Consider the following 26,312-nt stretch of genomic DNA (forward strand, 5'->3'; position numbering starts at 1 on the left):
CTCTTTTATTGCCAAATAACACACCGGAGATGCCAGGGGAGGGTCCGAATTACAGACTCCTCACTCTGGGAGAGGGAAGGCAGAGGAGGTGGGAGAAGCGATACCCAACATCCCGCACGACGTGTCTGTGGCACGGAGCAAAGCCCTTGGGCCCCCGAGATGGCTGGGCTTGAGACAAACACCTGAGCGCTTCCTCTTAACACGCTTAAATGGTAAAGAATTAAGCCAGCTGTAAGGAAAGAATTGTTTTCTGACATTTTATTGAGCTGCAGGTCTCATGAGAAAGTCCCATGGAAACCAAAGCTGGCTGGGAGGGAGCGGTGTGGAGCAAGGAAGGGGAAAGCCATGGAAGCAGCCATGGGGAGTGCTCCTGTGCTCTCCAGGCAGATGATGGTAGTGACCAGGTCCCCTGCCCACCCATGGGGACACTGGCATCCACGGGCAGGAGGCACAGCCTGCACAGAGCCAGGGGCAGGAGCACCCTCCAGGCAGCAGGAGGCTTGGAGCAGTACGACCAGCCACGGTTTGACTCCCTCTTCCCTCCATCTCACACCAATCTGTTTTATTAACTGACCTCGCTCGGTGCTACAACCCTCTGCTTGAGATCTGCTGTAAATCTAGTACAATTCACCTAATAGTCAGTTTGTATTATTTTAAAAGAAATAAATAAGGACTACTGAAAGCTCTCAAAGCAGCTTGTCTTGGTAGCAATTAAATACGTGGCAAATCAGCCTCGTGTGTACGTGCACCGCTTCCCTACTCCCTCACTTTCGTCCAGCAAAGCTCCTGGGGCAGCACAGTTAAGAGCCATTAATAGCACCTCAGAGCTCAAAGAAGACACAAAACTAAGCCTTCCTTCAAAGTGTGCTTCCGCATATTGTTTATGCAAATTAATTGATAACTTTTCATTTATTTAACAAAGCAAAGGCAACATCTGGAGAAAAAGAGCCAATCCTTACATTGCCATTGCTTTTGTATTTGCCATTTAAAAAATTTTAGTAACAAGCAATTAAATACATGCACAGTGGCAAGTATTTTACTTAACAGGCTCGGCTGGTTTTAAACAAGCGGGAGCTACTCCATTTTTCTATTATTAAACACGGATCTTCAGAGCAGTTAAATGCAGCGGCCTAGACTCAAACCTCTCCCACAAGACAGGGCCTCAAAGACAAAATTAGCAGATTTTTTTTCTAAACCAGTTATGAGGCCGTGTTTCAAAAGCGTGTAGTTGCTCAGTCTTTAAAGTTAGGATATTTTACCCAACTGCTCTTGCTTGACCTACCCACGGTGGCGGCCGGCTCCTGCTCTTGGATGGTGTAAGGGGTACCGGGGGGCATGTACTCACGTTGGGTTTGTTGTATTCATCTTCAATATTTGCACGGAAACCACTTTTCACTCGATTCCACACCATCCCTTCTTCATTAAAACAAATTTTCAGGGGAACTGCCTCAGAGTGGCTGCGTGACATTCACGATTTTATGTCTCGCTCTCCTACAGCGCACAAGCACTGAAATATTTTCAAGTGTTTATTTAAAAATGTAAAAGAATAGAGCACCAGCCCAATTTAGACTTTTCCATAACGAGATATTCCCATTTTTGTATATATTTGCACGTTTTAATTTAAGATCACTTCAAGATGTATGGAATTAAAGACTGGATGTTATTTTAGCCTTTACCGTTGAAAACCATTCATAAGGGAGTTACTAAAACACCAGGCAGTGTAATGTGTGCGAAGCTGACATAGTACCGATGTGGTTTCAGTTACTGGTGTGCTGAGTATGCCGTTTAGTAAGATTTCTGAAACAGTTAAATACAGAGATCGTATGCTCTTTTTATTGGCATACAGTCACTACCCATATAAGTGCATTTGTGTCAAAAAAATAATTTTTCATATTTACAGGAAGTGACAGAATTCCAGTTGTTGGCAGAGTATATAAAGCTTTTCATACACAATCTTTTTTTTTTTATTATTAGACAGAGAATATAAAATCTGAACTGAAAATCAAATTCAATGCATCATGGAAACTGTATTCCTCAATAGCGTTTCTTAAACTTAATTCCAGTTCCTTTCTCTCTCAACATCCTTCTAAGGCATCTGAAGTGTTATACTACCTATTCCTCAAAAAAAATCCTCGCTTTTACCAAGAGCCAATAGTCATCTGAGATTGGATCAACACGTTGTTATTTATATCCGTACCAATGCAAGTAAAATTAGCGTGTTGCAAATTATGCCTTTTTTTGCTAATAGGTATGACTGCTTACTTATGTAAAAAGGACTTAACTGGGGGGTATGTTATTTATAACTGATTATTTATAACTGATCAACTTATTATTTCTCTGTAACAGTGTTTTGATAAATATGCGTGTATTCGCCAGCCATTAGCTTGCTTAATAAATGTATAGCTAAAAATGTGATTCTTTGCACCGAAGCAGTTTACTTCTGCATCTAATTTATGAAAAAAAAAATTGCATTGGCAAAAATGCTACATAGCTGAATTCTAACTTTAGTAAATGGATTAATCTGCTCATGAAGACATGCTTTGCAAGTTACCTGTACTAGTGTATTTTTTTCTTAGAAGATACAGCCAAAGAGATCTTACTTTGATGTTAAGCCTTTTATCTTTTTCACAGCTGGTACCACAACAGACCTTCTCGGCTCAGATCTCCAGTCTCTTCCTGAATTAATGTTCTTCTGTAACAGTCACTGGCCCAGGGTTGTGCATTGTTGGGGTTTTTAATTAGTGTTATTTCACACTCTCATTACTAACAGCCATAGTTCATTTCCTGAAGGAGGAGGTAATCACAGTGACCTCTTTCACTTTATGGTGATATTAAAAAGAAAAAATTTAGTTACGTTGCTGTCTAATCAATGTATTAGCTTTGCAGGAATCACAATTCTCGTAACGTTAAAAATAAAAAAAACAGCTTTAATGTTTACTACACATTTAATGCCTGTGCCAAAACGTAAAGTTAACCTGTTAGCGGTTTTCTAATGGCACTGAGTGCCATTTATAAATATATTCCATAAAAACATCTAAAATACTGAGTCTTGTTCCTGTAATATCCCTGAACGTCCAGAAAGTTCTCTCTGAAAACTGGGTGAGGAATAGAGTTCCAGAGCTTAACACTGTCACACAAGATCAGGTAATCGCACATACTCCTAATGGGGTTCAGTCTGTGTAAGTATAGCTTGTATTACAGTGACCCATATTTTACACACACAGCATATATTACTTGCTAGCCCAAATAAAAAGGATATTAAAAAATCTATTACACATATCTAAAGAAAAAAAAAAAAAAGATGTCTTGTCTTTGTTCTTCCACACCCCCCCCAATAGATAAATCTCATCAGGTCCATGGATCACATACTTTGACAAGTGTTTTACGTTAAAATCTTTTTCAAGTACTTTAAAAATTTGTTATACCAAAAAAAGCTGCCTTTTTCTTAAAAAAAAAAAAAAAAAAAAAAGTACTTTCTACAATTTAACACAAAATTCATGTGCAAGAATTTTAAACAAAAAATGAACTAAAGAGCTTTATTGACATCACAGTACATTCAATAGTAATTTTAAGAACATTACAGCTGAAAGAGAATGGCATGTTTTATATTCTTAATAAGCACTACCGTTCTTGAAAAAATGTAATACAAAGAAATCCTATTAGGTATTTAATTCTGAGCAGCATTTGGAAAAAAATACACCTATTTACAGATAAAAAAAGGATTCTGGTTTCACCTACATAGCCACAATGTGCCTCTATAATGAGACAAGCCTTTTATAACTCATGGAATTTTTAAACGTCATAGCACTGGTGCCATAAATTCCTCAGCGTTTACGACGAAGAGGAGTTGTTGATCTGAAAAATAATGGAAAAGGGGGGAAAAAGTTAATTGGAAAAAACGGAAGACCCCCAAACCCACACACACGTTAGGCTTAGTAATTAATAGCTTTAAAAGATTTCCCCAAAGTTACTTTTGCCTAAGACAAAAAATTTAATAAATACCATACTTTATTAAAAAAAAATAGTTCATATGTCGTACACATGAAGACGAATAGCAAAAAATAAAAAAAAGTCAGACAAAATACTTAAAAAGTATACTACCTTGATCGTGACTTAGACTTGTGTTTGCGGCTTGCCTTCTTACCAGACCTTTGAGATTTCTCCATGGAGCATGACCGAATATGCTTCGATTTCTTAGCCTTCTTTTCTTTACTGCTTCCTGGTGATTCAGAACTACTCCTCGCACTAGATTCGGAGCCTGACCGTTTTTTGCTATCTTTGGTAGAAATTTTTTTGCTTTCTTGTCTGGAATCCTGCCTTATTATTTTCACACATATTGAATCACCGCGAGAGAAAGTTCTTTCGCTGTCTCTTTTTCTCTTTAATCTACTGTCGTCATGATTGCCAGCCTTACTTTCTTTTTCCTCTTTTTTGGGCTTATCTTTTCTTTTTTCCTGATCTCTCTCCCTTTCTCTGTTCTTTTTCCTGTCTTTATCTACACCTCCGCTCTGCTCCTTCTTCCTTTCCTGATCTTTCCCCTCACTTTTATGTTTGTGCCTATTTCCAGTAGGGCTTCTACGCTGCTCTTCCGTTTTACGCCTATCCCTGCTCCTGCTGCGGCTGGCACGGTTGGCTCGCCTGTCTCTCGAACGGCTACTACTTCTACGTCTATCCCAGCTTCTCTCTCGAGAAGGACTCCGGTTTCTTCGCCTCTCCCCTCTTTCAGCACTGCGATTCCGACTAGATCTTCTCCTTTCCCTTATTTTCTCCCTGCTCCTACTCCTCTCCCTCCTGTTCCTGTGGGAGTAACTCCTGCTCCTGCTGCGCCTGACTTTATGCGAAGGCGTCCTGCTGCGACTGTGTCTCTTCTTCCTTTTAGGAGAGGAAGAAGGCGAAGAGCTGCGACTACTACCTGAGCTACTGCTGTAGGATGAACTAGATACGGTGCTGCTACTGCTACTGCTTCTGCTATTGCTGCTAGTGCTACCACTGCTGGAGCTTCTTGACCCGCTCCTTCCTGTCCTCTCTTTACCCTCTTTTTTGAGTTCTAGATCAGGGGCGATCGCGTTTGGAGATCTTTTCTTTTCGTGAACCATATCTGCTTCAAGTTCTTTTGCCTCCTGTGATGCTGAGTTACTGTTTTGTTCTTTGTTAATAAATTCATTCATCTCCTTTGAAATTTTTTCACTTTGTAGCTTTTCTTCTGGGAAAAAAAAAAAAAAGTACACAAAAGAAAAATGCAATTAATTTGTAGTAATTTCCATACTGTTGTATGTCAGTAATTTCCATACTATTACTTTTGGCAAAACCAAATTTCCAAGTACCTTTCATAATACTTATAATTAATACACAGTCTGCCATCATAATAACTACCTACCAAACAACTTATTTTCTTTTTTTATAATTCCAGAAAAGTTGTCCTCCTGGTTTAGAAAAAGTGTACAACCCAGACACTTAGAAGTGCTTGATGTCATTTCATGGTTCAGTGGTATAAGACAAAGTTCTCAAACGAACACCTTGGAGCACCAGAACTCCCAAATTCATCTCCACACACACGCTTTTTCCTCCTGCAACCTTCTGGCACACCTGATTCTCCCCTCCTCCCTCCTACAATACTCCTCTAAGCTGTACCTCTGCTTCCTGCCTTCCTTCCAGCCAGGTTCCTCTGGGACTCAGTAATCACTGGCTGGTCTGAAAAAGTTGTTATTTCCCACACAGAGCACGGGTGGCCTCTCAACCTCAGAACAACGGTGGCCGCATCTGTGTATTTTGCCGGCCTCATTACCCAAAAAAGTCTTAGAGAAGTACCTTCTGCTGTAGTGATGCAAGTTTGTTTCATGACATTTTCCAAGGATAACTTAAATTAGTCCTAAAAGCTAACTAGGACAAGCAATTTACATTTGTCCTTGTTTTTAAAAGGTTTTATAGTCAATGAATTCCAAGGAAGAGAGGAAAAGTATCAAAAGGAGACTTGGAGATAATTCTCTGCTTAAGTCTCAGCTTAAAAGTTACGACCACAACATTTAATAAAGATGGATGGTGAAGCTCTTACAGAGCAAAAAGTTAATGTCAGTGGAGATGACGCGTAAGTTGGTAGTCAGCAAATACTATAAACGTGGTAAGAACACAACAGAAGAATAAAAAAATACATTTCTTGAAAATAACTTAATGAGTATCAGGCCAAGATTTTCATATAGCAAAATAAAGAAATTCAGACCCTCAGAGCATTTTCCAGAGGTTTCCAACTTTAAAAAAGTTTTACTTATTTCTATTCAACCTAGAATCCTTTGTATCACTGGCCAAGTTTATCTCCCCTCCCCATTTTTAATTGAACCCAGAAAAAATAACTGACATACAACATCTGTAACCAAAAAATGGCCTTTTGATGTGGGCCATCAGTTCCTGAATTAACTTAGGGAATAAAACTGCATCCAGAAACCCAGCATGATCCAAATGGCAACTGCCCATGGCAGGGGGGTTGGACTAGATGATCTTCAAAGGTCCTTTCCAACCCAAACCATTCCATGATCATCAAATGTAACCCAGAGAACAAATCCATCTGGTCCCAAAGTTACAAGGTAATACAGGCAGAAGTCAGCGTATGTTAGAAGATGCTGTACTCAATATTAGAAATCTTCTGCTTTTCCTAAACACCGCTACAAATGAGATTCTGCATTTAGTGTTCTTTGGTACTTTGGGTGCATAGAATCAGCTTGTTTACATTTATATTTCTGTAAATAGTCCCATGGAGTTGTCCCCAAACTGGCATCTGGCCTCTCATACTTGGAAGACAGAGGTCACAGGCCACCACTCAGTCACTCTCCGTATGGCTATCCTTTTATACATCAACCTTAAAACACTCAGAGAAAGACAGGAGGATTAAGGAAACCAAAAGTTTAGCAAGTTCAGACTTCTATTAAGGGATCCATATGTTGTATTTCTAGGCCTTTAAAATAAAAAGTAAAAGGAGGAAATCATCCATCTCCAAATAAGAAAAAAGTATGCTATCATGATAGCACTTTCTTTCTCCTCCAGCTCATGAAATTAGATCAAGAGTTCTTACCATTGTATTCATCTGTCAATCTAGACTGCTCTTCAGCAGTGCAAGTGACAACTGTGATACCCTTTTCACCCACATTATCAGTAAAAAAGGACACACCTTACCTCGTGTGGAGAAGCAGAAGTAAATTACAGATTTGATTTTTTTTTTTTTTTTTTTTTAAATCAAGCCTGTCACCTTCTCAGAGGCTAAGTGTGAACTGATCAATAATCTCTCCCTGGTAGCAGGTACAAAAACCCAGTTGTGGAGACGCAGCACATGGACACAAACCTCAACTACAACTGCAAACTGCGAGTTCAAAGGAACTGCAGCCTCCCACTCTACATTCTGGAAGGTGCACTGCACAAGATTATGTATCAGAAAAGCATATTTTTCAGATGACATGAAATGTGCTTCATATACTTACAGTGTACAATTTTAAGAAATCAAGTTTATATAAACTGCGGTCTGGTGCAGAAGGGTGAAATTTATCCCCCAGTCACAACGGAGATACTAGTAACTTTTAAAAAATACATTATAAACATGCATTTTTATAAAGTGATATTATTATTTATATAGTACGATATCTACAGCATATAGATACATATGCACCATGTCTGCTCTTTTAACACTTAAGTAGAATAGTTTAGGGAAAACACTACATGGATTCTTTTCTTATCAGAAAGAAAAGCAGCAAACCCCATTTTGATCAAGTAGCTTAAAGATCTTTTTTGTTGGAACTTTAATTAAAGAACACTATTTCTAAATTGGGCTTAAAATGCATTTTGTTTCCCACCAATTTACATATACTAAGTAGTAAACTCCATATACAGCAGCATAGCAAGAAGACATTACATGCTTTACCTTCTAGCTGTTTTTCTAATAGTAGTTGCTGTTCTCTCTCTTTTCTCCAAAATGCCTCCTGTTTTTGCCTGATTCTGTGTCGTAATTCTTCCTCATCGGTATCAGATGATTCAGAGCCTCTGTCACTCCGCTCATCTTCACTGTCTCCTGATCCATAACCACCCAGTCCACCTGCGTGCATAAAGTCCAGTCTATCACGAGGAAAGATTAAGCTTTGCTCTTAAAATTTCTGTGGGGCAAAGAGGAGAGTAACATTGCCCTTCCTTCACTTCCTCTTCTCGGAAGAAGTCACTTTATTCTGGTAAGTGACAATGTTGTTTGACTGGTGTGATCAAGGCCCCCATATCTGCATTGACGCTCACTGTCTGGTTCTACTCCTTCTGGAACAGCCCATCTATTTTTGGCAAGCAACCACTGTGAGCACGGTACTTTTCCCATTGTATGGAAGGGCAAAAAAGCTCCCTGCAGAGACAGGAACAGTGCCTGCCTCTGCATCAGCAACCGGACACAAAATGCCTGGGACCTTTCCCAGAAGACATCTCTGAAATGACTTCAGCCGCCTCCGTAGTCCAAGGCTACAGAAATTCTGAATGCCACACCAATTTTTCTACATTGATTTAGAAAACACTGCACTTTGACAGGTACAGAGATGGAACAGAAATGCACTTTCTTCTCCCCTAGAGATATTAATAACTACTGGACTGAAACTTAAACATCGGACATGGAGATATTTTACTTTCTTTCAGTCTGAGGTGTTTATGATCTTGATTGACTTAGTTTTAAAACATGAGAATATTTGTGAGGATAACATTCAACCTAATTCATCAGAAATCCACACAAGCAGCACATAATTGAAGACTGACGCTGCTGTAGTATGTTTTAGATGATAAAAAGCATGTTGGGAAAGATCTTTTGCTGTTGTGTCTCAAGCTGGAATTTTAATCTCTTTTCTGTGTTGTTTCTGGTCATATGTGATATGGGAGCCTCTATGCTTATGAAGCTTTTCAATAAAATAGTAATTCCAAAGGTTATAGTATTTTTATTTATAGACTTTCGCATTACTCTTTTATCAACTTTCCCTTCCTGTTTGGATGGATCAAAATATGACAAAAAGTATAAAACAGTATTCCTCTCTCTGAAGACAGCAGTGTACTTCTGAAACATGCTTTGAAAAATAAATCTATCTAAAGTTTTTACGCATGTTCAAAATTAGGGCAAGATTCTCATACGCTAACTCACACTGACTAGTCCTTTACTCCAAAAACCATCCCACTTATATCAGTAGGTTTACCTGTGGAACAAACAAAGGTGCTGATAAAGTTATTGGAAAGTGACCCATACCCTCGGGCAATTAAAATCTAGGTTCAAAACGCAATTTCTAGAAACGCAAGGCAAGAGCGAAACTCCCCCTTTAAGCCCTCTCAAAAATAAGGAACATACTTACCGAGTCCAGTGAGGGAAGCCAGTGCACTGGACTGTGCCAGCTGTTTTGCAGGAGCTTTGTATCACATCAACAACAGGAACAACATGTTAACACAAATAGCCACGATTTCATAGTCATGAGTCTATGGTATTGTTAAATCTAATACTATTGCTGTTCTTTGGAGGGAGAGAAGAAACATTAAAAACGCATCATCCATTTAAAACCAACTCTAGATTTTCTGACCACGAAGATTTAGAATTTAACTGCAAATTAATAGTGAACAGAAAAAAACCCAAATATATACTCATAAATCACTTTCCAAGTTACAGCATCTGCATGTAATTTTCAAGTTTCAGTAGTTACATATTTAGATTAACTCAGTTACGTTACAAAGGTCTGTTATGTAAGTATCATACATGTTAATTGTGAAAGCAAATGAATTACTAATTGAGGACTCAAAGTTCGTCTCTTTTCACTTCTGAACAGCTAAGAACTTGAGATAAAGATGACAGCATTAAGAAACAGCTACAACTCAAGAGGCACTGACACAGAGGTATCATTTTAACTAAATCAATGAATCGTATGAAAGAAATGGAGTAACTGAAGTAACTCACAATACACTGCACAGGACAACAGTACATGGTTACTGGATTTGAAGTCTACCAAGTTGAATGCATTATACTGGAATTGTTCTTGGGGGATAACTATGGAGGTTAAATGTTCTAGAGACATGCAAATATAGAATATTCACAGAAGAAACTAAAAAAAGAAAAAAAAAAAAAGAAAAAAAAAAGAACCAGCATACCTTTAGTTGCTTTACGGTGAACATCTTTGGCCACGTAATAAATTTCTTCATTTGTGACATCTAAGAGAATCTCTGTCAGCAGCATTTTTGTCAGCATCATCTGAAGAAAATGGTATAATCAATTAAAGGCTAAAAACTCTTGAATAAATGCTGCATTCAAACTGTATCTATAGAGCTTCGCTTCTTTTGACGGCTATAAAAGTACTCTCCTGCACATTTTATTTAATCATTTCTTTCACCAGACATGACTTAAAAACACAAATCTGAAATTGTTTAAATTTGACCTGATTTCAAAACTTTTAGAACTGTACTTTGACTGTGAACTGTATCCACATGTATTACACACAGCTATCCAGGGCACTGATCCCTAATGTCAAAGATGATATGAGAAATGCGTATGTAAATCAGAAGTGACTGATACCATTTATTCTTTTAAAAAATAAAGAGCACATTTCTGTCTGGTATGCTGCCTCACTGACCCCAATCCTGCAAAAATCAGAGTCTACTAATATAGGATTTTATTATTACATATTTACTACAAAAATTGAGATGTTAGTAGCTTAGTCTCCCAGCTGCTCAGTCTGACCACCTGCTTTACAAAATTACATTCATCAAACTTTTTAGAATTCAGGGCCTTCATTAACAAGGTTTCAGTTGTACAATTAGCACACAACTATGATTTCAAAGTACGAAGTTTCTGCAGACAGTGAAGCTTTTGCTGGTCTAGGACTTAGGTTTCTAACACTGTCTTGGAAGAATAAATTTCTTAAAGTTTCCTTTCGCAGGAGCTGAGGTTGAACCACAGATTTCAGATGGCTGCATTTAATCATTAAAAGTTTTCAGGAATTTGACAAGTTAAGCCAAATCACAGAATTAGTAACTATCAATGTAAATATTATGGTCGTTACATTATTTCACTATTGTGCTAAATATGAGTTATGTAGCCTATATCCCTCTCTACACGAGAAAGACAGCATTATAAAGAGACATGCAAATATAACCCTGCTTTACAGTATGGTAAGTGCTATACCTCTAATATCAGTATCAGGCAGAGAAAAAAGTGTTTTACTTTGCTATGCCCCAAAAACATGAACAAACAGACAGAATACTTAGTGAGAACTACATTATTAATACCATTTGATATTCCTTTTCTTCTTCTGTCATTTCTGGTTCACTTTGCTCCTCTTGAGGAGCCGGGGATGGACTCCTGCTGATTTTCCCAACGCTTACAGCTTCTGTGTTTTCAGCATCTTCATCTTCCTCATCACTGTCCTACAAGGACATCATCCACATTTCAGGAAAAACTTGGATGTCAGGCTCATTAGTTTCCATTTATTATAGTCAACATGATTCACTTTGTACTGAAATCTGTATTACAGTTGTCATAAAGCTACTTCTTTTCTCCCCTCCTAATAAACACGCAGGCACCTCTCTACCCACAAGTTACAAGAGATAAGTAACTACACAGTTGTCAGTTCATTGCCAGACAGGTACTCAGAACTGTAAACAAAGGAGGTAACTGCTAAAGTGAAGGCAACAGAAGACTTCCAAAATGGGCTCAGTTTAGCAAATACAGGTATCTAAATTCATTCAGCTACTGATTTAGAATTCAAACCTTCAAAGATACGCATGTTTCCAAAGTGCAGACAAGAAAAAAGCCTAATTTCATCATTGTTTCTTTGCTACTACAGATCAAATAACATACTTTTACCTCTCAGACATTAACAACCTCAAAACGTCAAGTAAATATCAACAAAGCAGCAGCTTAACTTCAAGCAACAGAAAAAAAAAGAGATAACCAGGAATACACAGTATCTATTTGGAAAAGACCAAAAAGTTGATACCTTTCAGGAAATACAAACCTGAGCAAAAAGCAAACCTTTCTACTTACAAATTTACTTTTCTGAGGTAACCGTGGGCCATCCGCTTCTTCAGCCTCCTCACTTTCCTTTTTTTCTTTTTTAGACATCTGTGAACGTTGCTGCTCCATCCTCTCTTTTTCCAATTTTTTCTGTTTTTCCCGTTCCATCTTTTCCAGGCCCTCACGAATCCAAGCAGGCAGAGTTCTACGCTTCACAGCATCTACATAAGCAAGTTTTACAGTTCTGTAAGATGAAAAAAGCCTCCCCCCCCAAATAAAAATAAAAAAAAAAAACAAGAGCAAAGCAGCAAACCCTCCACCCCAATATAAACAAGCCACACATGTGACTGTGGGAAAACGCCCATTTACAATAGCTTTTTCTTTCCCTCCTTTTTTACTTTGTTAAAAAAAAAAAAAGTCTTCAAATTTTGCAATTCTTTTCAAAACACAGCTTTTTATGTTTTTTCATTAAGGAGTGGTTAACATGTACCAATCTGTGGAGGCTCCTGCTTCACAGGCATCGCAATAGGTGAACGCTGTCGGTCTCTGAATGAGGGTCTTTCCCTTCGATTTTGAGGAGGTGCGGGAGGTGCTGGTGGACCTGGCGGCCCTGGTGGTCCTGGCTGCCAATAAGGTGGATGAAATCCACCTTGAGGTGGACCAAAAGCAGCCCCATGCTGAAAGAGCAATGCAGTTTGTTTTTCTTTACATGTAACACTAAATACAGCATGTGCGCAAGTTGGTCTACAGAAATCCATGCAAGTAGGAATCCACAATTTCTAGGCTACTGAGATCTCTCAATCTCTTTTTCTGTGGTCCCCCAGAAACAAGTCTTCCTTAAACATTTAATGAGTAAACTTAGATTTAAGCAGGGATACTAATGAAGCTGAAAGGTCTTCAACCAATCTCTTTTCATATTGTGCTAAACATTAAGCCCTACAATCACCATCTATCTCCAGCAGTTCCTTCCCAGCTTATCAACAGAGCATGCAGTTAAATCAACAGTATACAACATTAAGGTTTAAAAGTCTATGTTAGCAGTCTTTCCTTGTAACTACAACGTAAGTCAAAAATGAAAAGTTCGAGCTTTTATTACAAAAGAATTTTTGCACTGTCCCCTTTCTGGTAATCATCCACAGATGTTATTAGGATGGCTGATTAAAATATTAAATGCATAATTATGCAAGTTTAGTGCAGACCCTGGGTTCTGAGCAAGCTGCATACAATCCAAAAGTCCTAAGTCTTGAGGTATACACAAGGGGTTTTTTGTCTTAATATTTGCTGCCCAGAAATGCCTAATGAAACTATTTAAGAGTAGGGTGTTTAGGAAGAAAGTTATAGCATCAGGTATTTTTTATTTTATTCTATTGACTCTCTATTTAAGTCACTAGTGGTAGAAGCTCTCTTCCACTACAACTGCAGGCCAAGCATCCCTCTGTTACTCAATGCAAAACAAGTTTTCTCTAGCACTTTGAGAATTTAATTTTAAGAGCTCGTCCCATAACAGTAAAAAAGGAAATGATAATAAACTACAGTTTGTCATTTATATCAAGAGTTTTGAAAGAAAAATACTGAAAATAGGGGAAAGATCCAAAACTTGTGTTTAAAGATCTGTGTGATGCTCTCTGCTACTATTAGTGCTAAAACCACCTACAGATTCATTATGCTATGCAACTTATATCTCAAAATGAAGAAAAAATTGGATGTGGAATTTTTAGAAATGTCATTGTTTATTCAAAGAATCACAGTAGATAGATATGGAAAAGATCAATGGATCATCCAGTCTACCTCCCTGCAAATACAGGACTGTTCCCTATGGTACATTACCTAGTGTATTTAAATATATATTTCTGAACTTGTTTTTTTTTTTCCCTCCTCTTCTTTTTTTTTGGTTTTGTTTTTTGTTTTTTTAATACAAAACTACATAATGTTATTTATATACTGGAACACAGTGATTCATTTTAATATTGCAGACAACAGCCATTTCTCATTACTAGTATGGGAAAAAAACCCTTTGGCCTCAGAACAGAACTGAAAGCTCTCAAGTCTCTTCTGTAAAGTATTTGGTAAAAATGTATCTTAGCAGATAACAGATTCTGTAGATGTTTGTAGAACTGAAGAATGAAAGTCGCCGCTAGATGACATTAGAGGAACACATCCACGGAAGGGACTCTGCGCGCCTACAATATTAAAGCAACAAATATGTTTCACCTGATAGTCAAACTGGTTCACTGGCCCCATTGCAAAGTTATCGGGAGGTCCCCCAAAGTTGTGATTGTTCTGGTTAAATATATGCCTGTTGTCAGGAGCAAACTCCCCACTGTCCTGACTGTTGCTGTCTTCAGATGGAGGAACAATTTCCATTTGACCTGTGCTTGGAGCCATCCACTGCTGATCTGGAGGCGGGTGAGGGGGCTGGTGAGGCATTCCCCATTCTGTTTAGGATTTAGAATACAATTCAATACCAAGTTAGTGCAATTTTTTATGAGTCACCAATCACTAAATGTTCTTGCATTTATGACAAGGTTCCTCAAAGCAACAGACAATAAAGTTATGAAAAATCATCAATCTACAGACTGCATTATACTGCCTCAGTAATCTCTTCAACTAAATGAAGAAAATACAAATAGCTGCAGCTGAACTAAAACTAAAGCCTTGTGTCTTGATAACGGATGATTCCCTGGATTCTCCAATATCTAGCAGAGGTCCCAGCATAAACTACAGTCATAAGCCCTCAAACATAAGTTACAATTGGCTAACAGAGTGAAAAGGGTTTAAGGAATTAATTAATAGTTCATGTGGCCATAAGCTTTCTCTTCTTAAGAAGCCAGTCTAAAAATTATGTCCACTATACAGATATTTATAGACTCTGACAGAACTACCTTATAACTTTCAGCAGTAACACAAGTAATACCTAGCCTCTCAGATTAACTCCTACCTGCCATCCAGTCCTGGAATAATTCTTTCAAATTTTATAATTTTCACTGTCCTCCCCATCTGCATCATAACCGGATCCATTAGTGTAGCAACCAAAAGGCGTTAACATAGTTTTTCTACTTGTTTGTTCTTTTTCCTGTATGTTCAAAGACTGTATTGTTCCTTTCACTCTCACTGTCATCCTGGCAGGTCATTTTTAGCTGATTAATCCTTTTCCAGAGCCAATACTTCTAAAGTATTCTAAGGGACAGAATCCTTTATCCATTAAGTACAGCTTACAAGAGTTATTGTTCGGAACTGTCTGTGTTAACATTTGACACTATTTAAGCCCCCAGTTTAGTTCAAGTCACATACAACAGATGCTGGTTTCACTGGCAGAACATGAATCCCTTCAAAACGAATGGCCTGATAGTTGCGCAGCTGGTTTTCAGATTGCCATTTTGCTTTTTTGTTAGTAGCACATAAAAGTTTTTTGGATCCAAAAAGAAACTTGGGAATTATATGAAGAAAGAAGAGGATGGAGAAAACCAGCATCTGCCAGTTGTACTGTGAACTCATTCTACGTGTCAAGATCATGTCAGAAGCAGGTATGATGCTACAGGAGAGGGCAACCAATGCTCTTTAATTCTGAAGCACCCCGTTGCCTTTAGCGCTGCTGTTCCTAGTGCAGTGGGATGAGCAACAAAACACAGAAGACGCAAGAATAAAATCCAGGGAAATAAATACATAACTGCCAATTCATACTTTATCTTTCTACAACATTCAGGAACAGAGCAAATCTTTTGCACGTGTATATTATAAAACCAATTAATTTATTTTATATAGAGATTACTGAGTTGTGTCATCAGACCTTTGTGTCAGTACTATTACCCATTTTGTGGAACATTTGACTGGAAAACAAAAGCTGTCATACTCAGTTAATTAGCTGATGCTACTGGTCACCTGAGGGACCAGCCATATTCACACCCCAAAACATCTGACAAAACCAGAATTTCATTACATGATAAAAAGCAATGAATGGGAAGGAAAACAAACCTGTCTGCCACATTCTGTTGAAGTTGGGATCCCCCTGAAAATTATTATGGTTGTTTGGACCAGACTCTATTCCTGAAATATCCTGTCCGTTTGGCATCATTCCTTGTTGTTCCACTACACTCTGTTGCCCTGAGGCTTCTCGCTGAGCAATCCATGCTTGAGCTAACGCAGCCCAGTCAATCTGGCCTAAAATAAACAGAGGAAATTTAAAAGGTTAGTATTCGCATGTCTGAAGTTTAAGAGTGTTTCTCAATTACATGTCTCATTGCTCAAGAGAAATGGGCAATGTTTACCTTCAGCAAGTACCGTGAGCACCATTAAAAGTTACTCAGAGTGTACAGTAAAGCAGACTGAAAGCAAATGCCAGAGTACATACTTGCTGAAGTAGAGTTTCTCTGCATATGTTCAAAATGCCGTAAGGCAGATTATTTTAGGTTCACATTAGCAATGAACGGGTGGTCGTAATAACACGGTTTTTCATAAGTGAACTCATTTTGATATCAGAAAGAAATATGTATAACCTTAAATTCTAAATTCATAAAGATTCAAGTGTTAGAAAGATGCACAGTTAGAAAAATACATTTTGCAATGTACTCTTTGTATAACCCCTGATTTCTGGAATGCTATTTTATGTTACAGTTCTCCTTCCCCTTTTTTTCTTTGCTGATATTCCTACCAGTAAGTAACTAAACTGCACTCAGATGAGGACACTAGTATGTCTTCTGCTCATTATCAAGTCAGGAAATGTCTCTAGTGAAGTTACAGAAATTAAAGTGACAGAAAGCAATGTAAAACCGGTGTCCCTGATCACTCTGCCTGAGTATTAAATACATGCCTCCACTCTCTTTATCCATTTCTTTATTTCTCTTGATACTTTGAATTGTCACCTCCCTCTCAAGTTAAGGTATATTATGTTCTATTGTTTAAAATGTGGGGGTTTTTTGATGGGGAAAAAAAATCCAAACAAGCGATCATGATCATGACTGCTGTAACCTAAAACAAATATCACGCTCATCTTCCAGTGAGAGATTCTCCCGTGTATACATCTGCATTAGTACTTCTGCCACACAGGCAACTGATAAAAAGCAGATGATTCAGCTTGGCTAAAGAACTGACAGGGATACAGATTCTGTAAAAGTACATGAGGTCTAAATGCTGATCTGTATGACTGGTAAAATCTTGGTAATTTGTCCAGGATAACTCAGGTTGTTTGCCTGCGTTTTGCGTATTAAACATCAACTATGTCAAAACATGCGGAATCGATGTATGTTTTCTATTTTTTCTAGTTGTTCAAAAAAGCATCATAAATGTGTTATCTTGAGAGCAGCTACAAAAACGCAACTATCAGTCATGCTCTGTAACAAAGATTCAAAAATTCAAATGACAACAGATTAAAAAAAAAAATATTAATCCACAAAGCTTTCTATATACTTACTTGGATCTTGCTGGTGCTGAAATGACTGCATCCACTGCTGTTGGTTCAAAGGCCATTGCTGCCAAGGTTGTCCACCTTGATCCCACATCTTTTAAGTCTTTATATAGTCTATATTTCAACTAAAAATAATAGTTGTATGTTTAAATAGATGCCCATGAAACATCACATAACTGAAACTTACATAACTGCAGATATAGTTAAGCCTTGCAAAGCAAGCTGAAGCAATGCTGGCTTAATATTTTTAAGCTGGAGGAAATGGTTCATCCTTTAGAGTAATATCTGAAAATATTACTGTAAGATTTCAGAAGCCTAGTATGCTTTCTCTGTATTTTCACAAAGAAATTAACTACAAAATGACGTTCAAGGAGAGATATGACAAGAATGTAAGACAAGAACTCATCTGACAATAAATGCAATTTAAAGTAAGTCAAAATATAAAAGACATTACTTAAATTATACCCTTGCCTGTTTCTTAGGGAAAAGATGTGTATTTTTCTATACAAGTGTCATGCAAGGCTGTTAAGCAAGACAAAGGAAAGCCACCAAATGGTAAAACACACGGTTAACGATTGCACTGGAGAACTGCACAGTACAAGACAGTGTCCACATGCATCTTATGCATTGTACGGGCTCATTATAATTTCTGAGTAATAGATGCCTTCGAATGTGACCCAAAAAAAAAAGAATATCACTGCATAACTGCACATTTACCACATCACCCCTTAAAATCATGAGAAACATTTTTTGGTGCTGTGCTGTACATCCTCACTGAGCAGGCAGCAGCAGCCCTAGGACCTGATGGCATGGGAAGCTCCACAACCTGCTTTAAGTGAAACTCCAGGACCAGCTTTGCAAGAACTCACTGAGGTACGACGGTCTGCCAGGTAGGTGTGCCTATAATGGCACACCAGTTCCTTCCGGTCACTCGTACCTCCTGTCTACACCTAACCTGCTACACATGGAGGACCAGAGAGTGGCCACCTACACTGCTCCAAACAGCTTTTCTGAAGACAAAGCCTGGGCTTTGGGAACACTTCACTCCAGGAACCGTTCCCAATGCCAATACGAGTAAGGCTGCACCCAAGCGCGACCCCCTCTGCCCTTCCCAGGCTGTTAACAACTTCTCATCAGCCTTTCTGCCCTCAATGAGTATCTCCTCACGCCATTCAACACACAATCCCAGATTTCATGCTTGATTTCATCACCCATGTAGGCTGTTTCAAGTGCTCCAAACTTAAAAGAAATAGAGAAAAAAAGGTCAGAGGAGCAGCACACAAGACCTAGATGATGCTGGCAGCCGAGTGTGACACAGAATAGATGAATGCAGCCCGTCCCCTTCAGAGAGAACTGGCTCAAAGCAGCCGGTGCCCCTCGGGTGGCCATCCAGGAATGTCACCCCGGCTGTCACCACCGAGCAGGACACATGAAGACCCACAGACAGAGCCGGCTTTGGGCTGACCCAAGATGAGCAATTAGAGTGGATCCTGCTTGCAGAGAGACCTCGTGCTTAGCGCTTAACAACATTCTGATAAATAATTGCACGACTGCAAGGAAGAGAGCGTCACGCCACAAAAATGCACCACAGAAAAAAAGCTGCACATAACATTGTGGGGTGCTGGGTCACGCAGAGAGGAATGCAAGCTCAAATTTTACTTTTAATCTGAAAAACTGTAGATCACTTTATACATGGCTCAGAAAAATTCAGTTGCAAGTGCATTTTTGGAGTCTCTACACAAGACCGGATAAACTTCAGGAACAGCGGGGAAGTGTTGGGTAAAATTTACTTTTCTATTTTCACAACCTGTTCTTGCCAAATTAAGTATTTTGGTTTTTTTCCTTGTCCACAATGTCTTTATGATATTCAAACTTTTAGTAGGTGAAGGCAATGTCCTTTTGTCTTTTTTTGTTTGTTTTTAAAAAATGTTGATCTGTACCTAGGAAGTCAACTTTCTTTCACCAGTTGAGAGTAAAAAAGCAGCTAATGTGCACTTAATCCCACATTTAAGCTGGCCCTGCCACTCCCAGCTCTCCAAGTATTCATATTTCATACACCAAGTATGAAAAATAAATTTCTCATACTATTTTCACCCTAAAGTAAGAAAAAGGTAAGTAATTGCTTCTTCCTCTGATCAACTCATCTCTCCATCTAAAATCCAAATTCTTTCAATTGTCAAAATAAACTTGCTTACATCTTAAAACAAAATTTTTAACGCTTGTGCTTCAAGATAACCACCGGCCTTTAAAGCACTGCACATCCTCACCGTGCTGCCCCCTTTGTTTCCAGCTGTTAAATCACACTAATGATAATAAAAACATATTTCAGTAATTTGGGTATCACTTTTTTACCAAAACACTTACTACTTTGGAAAAAGTTAGTGAAATTTCACTAAAATAAACTCAATAAAAAATTTAGAAGATAATGTAAGAGGCAGGTTTGCATATAATTGAATGCCAAAAAAAATCAGTTTTTCAAACAGTTAAAGAAATCGTCAACTTCTCTTATGAAGTGTAGCGATATTAGGAGTACCTCTACAAATTCAACTGAATTGGAACCTCCTACACACAGTTTTTGCTTGATTGGATGCAATGAGATTTATTTTTATTGGACTGGCTATACATCTGTCCTAAAGTCTTGGACATCCAGAGTTTTTGTGTTTGCCTTTTTTTACATGCTCCAGCTAACACAATTAGCTTGTAATAAACTTTTGTACCTGTTAAAACACTTCTCAGTTACCTGTTTCTCATGGATTCTGCACTGAAAAAGATGTTTAGTATTCAAGCCTTTTTGTCTTTATTCTCTCGCTACAGGCAAACTGAAGCACTTGTTTGGAGCCTAAGAAGGTCTAAGGTAACAAACTCCTCCAAATTTTCTCTGTAGAACCTGCCTTCAAGACAGCAACTACCTTAATATTTTGTGAGGTGCTCAAAGAAATGAATTCAACTTTTGTTTTTGCGGGGGAGATAAATTATTCTGCAGCTTTATCAACTGGCATCTGAAAAGGTGACCAAGAGACCCAGAAGACAGGCAGTGACTTTAGGCAGCAGCATTTGTTCCCCTCCTTCCCTCTCCACAAGTTATCACACCCAAGGCTGAGTCCATGCTCCTACGGGAAGCGGTGCCGAAGGACTCCACCATCACCCAGTTACAGACCAGCACGGACCCAGGCCACCGAGCCCTCCTCTGGGCTGCTCCCAAGGACATTGCAGGTGTCAGCAAGGACCTGGGACACGACGGGCAGCTGAGACATGTCCATCCTGGTTCAGAAGGTCAGAGACCTTCAATCAGAGCCAGCTGGCTTTGCGGCCAGAGAAAAAAAACCCATTGGGTTTTAGTTGTTAGTGTACACGGCTGCTGCTCCATCGCTCTGCAATCTAATATGGCCTCGAGTCTTCAACTTGCCCCAGACAGATTATTTCACCTTATTATCGCTATTTTGGGAAGAGAAATCAGGTGGGGAAGTGCAAAGCAAGAGGTCAAAACATGGAGTTGATTTCTATTTTGATGCACAACAGTATGACAAGACAGCAACAACTGTCTAAAACCTTTAAGAACTTCAACATTTGGTTAATTCAATTTATGCCATCCGGAGCAGACCAATTTAAAAATCACTGCCATTTGAAACTGCTAATTTTAGTTTGTGAACTGTATTTGAAAGCTTTTAATTATGTATTGCATTTGTGCTTTCACTGTTTTCCCGAAGAAATGTTGATTCCCATAGGTTGGCAAATATAAAACATGCTGGCTTTCAAGTACAGATTTATTACCAAATTCAGTGTAAAAAACCTTCTTTACTAATCAGAAATACATACCACACAAATACTTAAGCAATTACCTCACTTTCTTTATGCAACTGTACATGCCAAAGCCCTTTTTCAAATATCATGTGACAATTGGCCAAAACTATTTCTAATATTCTATTTATTTCAACTCATCTCTGTTGTTGTGCTATTTTTTGGACTGAAACAGGAATTGGATGTGGAAGGAACAAAATTGGCATCTTAAAATGTTTATAAAACTAACCTTAAGATATACTGGCTAAAAGAGAAGACCACATGTATTCAAATTCAATTGAAAAGCAAGTGGTGTATTTTAATATGCACTATTCAGAGCCAGTGAACAGAAGAGGTTTGTTCTAAGACTTCCATCTACACGGTGACCTGAAACAGCAGGACACCATCACCTTCTGAGAAACAGACTTCCCTGCTTTTTTGCTGCCCACTTGGTTTCCTGCACTTTTTCCAAGTTTTCACTAACTGGTATAAGGTAAACATGAAAAAGGTACTCAATATAAAATTTTCTTGCTTGCTACAGGGAGGCTACAGGCATTTAAAGGTGGTTTATTATCTTCACAAATTGTTCTTCTAAGCACTGCAGCATTTAATGGTTTCATCTGCTTTTAAGTTTCAGAGGCAAACAAACTGGCTTTAGCTCTCCATTTTAAGTTACCTACCCTAAAAAATAACTAAATAAATCTTATACACAGACACATCTATTAAATTACATACACGTAGGCTATTTGATGTTACTTTTTTACCTAAAAGTAATATAACTTTGTGTATTGCTTGTGAAAGTTTACTGAGAACAGTATGTGAGAACTTTTCAACAGAATCTCAATATTGGCCCATCAGATATCACTGACATTTTCCTCTGCTAGTGATGCTATTTTAAAGATGTCAAAAATAAAAGCAAACCAAGGCAAGTCTTACCGTAAGGAACAAACCAGATGTGAGAGTTACCAAAACAACACTTTTGAACTTCAGTGCCATAAACTGGAAATGGCACAAACTACTTCTAAAAGAACTCACAAAACACAGGAAGAAAATGCAGCCGGTTCGCAGTAATTTTAAATTTACTGCAGAGGATTCACCCCCAAAAGTGGGGGCGGGGAGGGGGGAGGAGGGGGGCGGTGTGTGGAACCCACAACCCCAAAACCAACAATGTCCCTCCCCCACCAAATCCATAAGTTAAAGGCTTGAAACAGCTGAAACCTCTTGTATTAATGTATGTGCCAAGAAGCAAACATTATTTTCCTGAGATACATCAAGTAGTAATAATGGAGAAAAGAGAATCAAGTCCACTCCCACCTAATTAAAATCTGCATTGTCAAAACTAACTGAGGATGCTGCCACACAAATTATAAATGAGTTTTAATTGCTTACAAAGTTCCCAAGTCAGCATCACCTGAAATAAAGAGGCTTCACCTAACACAGCAGACAGCCCTAAGCCTAATTCCCACTAGTGACACCAGGCCAAATACACAGCAGAGCACCCAAATGGCAGTGACACAAGTTTTATTTTTCACTGAAAGGGAGGGGGAAAGATGAATACTGGCCAAAATCTACTAAATTCAAACATTAGCAGGACAGTTACTGACTAACAGAGGGGTACATCAACTGAGAAGTCATTAAGACACTCTGGTCCCGATGTCACCAGTGCATACAACGGGTTTTGAAAAACAAACAGGCTGGATCCATTCCAAACAGAATGGATCCATTTTACAGGTACCTACTGGTAAAGGAAAATGCAGATACTACCCTCCTTTATGATCACGGGTTAAGGTTCTTTCACTTCGCTGTTCTACCCTCCCAATAAATGGGATATAGCCTTTCTGCTTTCTCTCTCTCTAGCAAACACAAATAAACAAAAGAACGTTTATTGGTGCTTCAAGAGCCTTTCCCTGACGTGGGATCACAGAACAGGAACCTGAATCTATTAAAAATCTGTTTACCAATGAAGGAACACAAGCTAATTCAGGATTCTTTTTGTTTTGTGCAGCAATACAATCACATGGGAAAAACACTCCATCAATTCACATTTAATTTCAGTTACATGTACTTAACAGATTACGAAAAGTGAATGTGTTATGTCAAAATTGTGCTAGAATTTTTAAGAGCAGACAAGTTCTGATATATGTTCTTCATATGTTTAAAAAATAAAAAGATTCCTACTCAAAGGCTGGACCTACTGGAACTTTATTCAAATGCAGGATGTGCTGAAGTTTTATCGTAGTAAATTACTGGTACTAAAACTTTCCACCATTGAGAGGACTGCTAGTAAAAGCTCCCCTGTTGGTGCTAAAAGCTGACATGGTGGCATAGATAGGACTTACCTTGATCCCCAGCAAATAGCAACCTCTGAGAGCCAACAGCACCCAGAAAAATTTAAAGTTGGTGTCAAACTCTCTACTGTACTTTAGTATTTTACCCAACAAAAAGCTAGGGTAAGCCAGTGAACGAAAAGATATTTTAAAAAGCACCTTTCCACTCCTCTCCTCGATTGTGATGTGCACCTCAGCTATAGTTACACCTCAGAGTTAACCTGCTCTTTTAGGAAAAAAGGCATCTCCTTCAACCTGCCTATTTGTCTGCAAAATACGGTATTTTTCGATATGATGTGTCCAGACACACCACGCACACTGAAAACTATACAATTAGAAGTTACTTACCAGTAACCAGAGTTCTGAGTGATAATTCATACGCTCACCTTTAACTCTGGGAGACTCGCCCCAGCACTCCCCCCAACACACAGTTACCTTGACGCAAATTACAGACCTTCACACCGACAGAAATACCACCCTGTCAAGTAGAACATGGTTTCCTGATGATTTCCCAACGGCACAGGGTTTGGTGAAGGCCCCCATAGTTAGTTGCCCACTGATGTCAAAGATGGGCCTGTTTTTTTAAACGCGGCCACCAACAGAACTTGAGCCCCAATGGACTCGCTCAGATTTCTCGAAAACTCTACCACGGCAGTTTATGTATAAATTCCTAAAATCTGTTATCTAGTTCAACGGTGCTCGTGTAGAGGTAACAATGTTCAAACCTCTCAACAATGGAGAGGAGCAACCTTAGGGAGCCAGGCTCAGCACTGAGAACGTCAAAAGACATCCCACTTGTCATCCTGGAGACTCGATCTTCCTTACGCGCCTTACTGCACTGCCTGCAGCAGAACTGAAAGAGACCAAGAAATTTTCTGTGGGAAGATAAGGAAGACCTGCCCCTAAATAAAATTTAATAGATCTACTGGATAATCTGAATTGCTCCAATTCACGCAGATAATCCAAGACGAGACATACAGAGACTTCCAAAGGTAGCCCAGCTCCAGAAGAGCATCAGGAAGACAAACTAACCATACCCAGTTGGCCAGAGGAGTACATTTAGCAGACTCTTTCTTGCTCCTTCTAAGAACCTCATGTCACTGTGACAACATGCTTCTCCCCAGTATGAACGTTATTCAGCTTCAGCACCCAAACTACACAGAACATCTGTCCTGGCTTCAGCTGGGATAGAGTGCATTTTCTTCTAGTAGCTGCTGTGTTTTGGACTTGGTACAAGAAGAATGTTGAGGAATGCTGATAACAATATATCCTTTCAGTTGTTGCTAGGTAATGTCTGTATTGATGGACATTTTCAGCTTCCCACCGAGAAGCTGAGAGGGAGCACAGACAAGGCAAGCTGATCAGAGAGCTATTTCATACCATGGACATCAGGCTCAGTATATAAATGGGGGTTAGCCAGGGGGAAGGGATCCACAATCGCTGCCTGGGACGGGCTGGGCAACCCATCACGGGGTGGTGAGAGCAACTTGTATTGTATCATTTTATTCTGTATCCTTTTACCATTATTATTATTATTATTATTTTCCTCTTCTGTTACTGTTCTATTAAACTGTTTTTATCTCAACCTCACAAGTTTTTTTCCCCTCTCCTTTTCTCCGTGTCCGAGTGGGGGGCAGCGAGCGACTGCACGGTCCTAGTGGCTGGCTGGGATTAAACCACACCACCACCTTACACATCAACAGCTTCTGCAGAAAAAGATCTGGAGATTCTGAATGGCTTGTCCCAGGCAATTCACCGAAGTGAAATATCTTGGCAACGAAAAACAAGTATTCTTTGGAAGATTACATTAAATAAGATATTTGTTAGAAGAAGCAGGCATCTTCTGCTGTGTCATGAGCTGAGGAGAACAAGGTCAGGAACTCCTACATCAGACATCAACCATCATTTGACCAGATCTCCAGGAAACTATGTGCCAGCCTGTTTTCTCAACCCTGTACACAGGTAGTCTAATGACAGATGATTCCGGAGCTTACAGAAGCAGACCCAATAATCAAGTGCTTTCTGATGCAGAAAAGAGGCCGTTGCATCACCTTTCTGATAACATTACTCATCATCCCTGAACAGCAGGTCCATATGTGACATGAGACAGCCTGACAAGTTTTACTTGCAATCTGAGCTCTAATACGTAGCTGCAGAAGTTCTTCTGGTGACTAAAGATCTTGTCTTGCAGGCCTTCCAAACAGGTCTGCATTTTAGCAAAGAAGTATCCATTATATAAATAAACAAAGAAGCTGAAACTGCAGGTCATCACGCATACTTTGAGAACCCCTACACAAAGAGCTAGTCTTTGGACCCCAGGGTTAAAGATACCACTCTTTTTGATATTCCATTCATCGGTCAGATATCTAGGTAAAAAAACAGATGTTCCATCTCCTCTAAGATAAACTGCCACTACAGCCATGACTATCTTAGGAAGGGGTAAGAGTCCTGGTTTATAATAAACTGCAAGTACTGTTCTCGAAAGAAATTAATATTAATAATTAGTGTCATTAGCTAGGTAATCTTTTGCATGAGCTCAAGACAACACAAACAGCAAAGGTACATCAGTCTCTGATGCTCTTTGTGGAATATTCTGGTCTGCAGGAAGTCATCCACATCATACCTTGAGAAGTATCTCAAAAGCACCGCATACTCTGCGGGCAGAGCTTCTCTGCCCCATATAGCCTTAGGCTCTGGAGATGGACCTAAAGGAAAAAGGAGAGGTCTCAGAAGCAGAGGTCCTTGGAATCAACAGCCTGATCTTTTGTGTGAGCGCCTTGTTCTAGTGCAAGGTCTTTTCCTTTCATTTGAGGTA

At 39.0% G+C, this 26,312-nt stretch overlaps 1 protein-coding gene across 1 annotated transcript in view; it reads right to left on the reverse strand.

The window, feature by feature from the left end:
- Nucleotides 1–1,923: 1,923 nt before the first annotated feature.
- PNISR (PNN interacting serine and arginine rich protein) overlaps nucleotides 1,924–26,312 on the reverse strand; it is a 28,319-nt gene continuing 3,930 nt past the window's right edge. Inside the window, exons 2-13 of the mRNA XM_074151122.1 lie at nucleotides 26,121–26,202; nucleotides 17,400–17,518; nucleotides 15,965–16,150; nucleotides 14,204–14,427; nucleotides 12,483–12,669; nucleotides 12,023–12,213; nucleotides 11,266–11,403; nucleotides 10,132–10,231; nucleotides 9,348–9,401; nucleotides 7,904–8,074; nucleotides 4,102–5,203; nucleotides 1,924–3,855 (exon numbers count right to left, since the gene is read on the reverse strand). Of these exons, the coding sequence (XP_074007223.1) occupies nucleotides 3,825–3,855; nucleotides 4,102–5,203; nucleotides 7,904–8,074; nucleotides 9,348–9,401; nucleotides 10,132–10,231; nucleotides 11,266–11,403; nucleotides 12,023–12,213; nucleotides 12,483–12,669; nucleotides 14,204–14,427; nucleotides 15,965–16,150; nucleotides 17,400–17,487 (2,472 nt within the window). The 5' untranslated portion in view covers nucleotides 17,488–17,518; nucleotides 26,121–26,202 and the 3' untranslated portion in view covers nucleotides 1,924–3,824. The remainder of the gene's footprint in view (nucleotides 3,856–4,101; nucleotides 5,204–7,903; nucleotides 8,075–9,347; nucleotides 9,402–10,131; nucleotides 10,232–11,265; nucleotides 11,404–12,022; nucleotides 12,214–12,482; nucleotides 12,670–14,203; nucleotides 14,428–15,964; nucleotides 16,151–17,399; nucleotides 17,519–26,120; nucleotides 26,203–26,312) is intronic.

The sequence above is a fragment of the Numenius arquata genome, chromosome 7 (assembly GCF_964106895.1).
Source record: "Numenius arquata chromosome 7, bNumArq3.hap1.1, whole genome shotgun sequence".
Taxonomy (NCBI): domain Eukaryota; kingdom Metazoa; phylum Chordata; class Aves; order Charadriiformes; family Scolopacidae; genus Numenius; species Numenius arquata.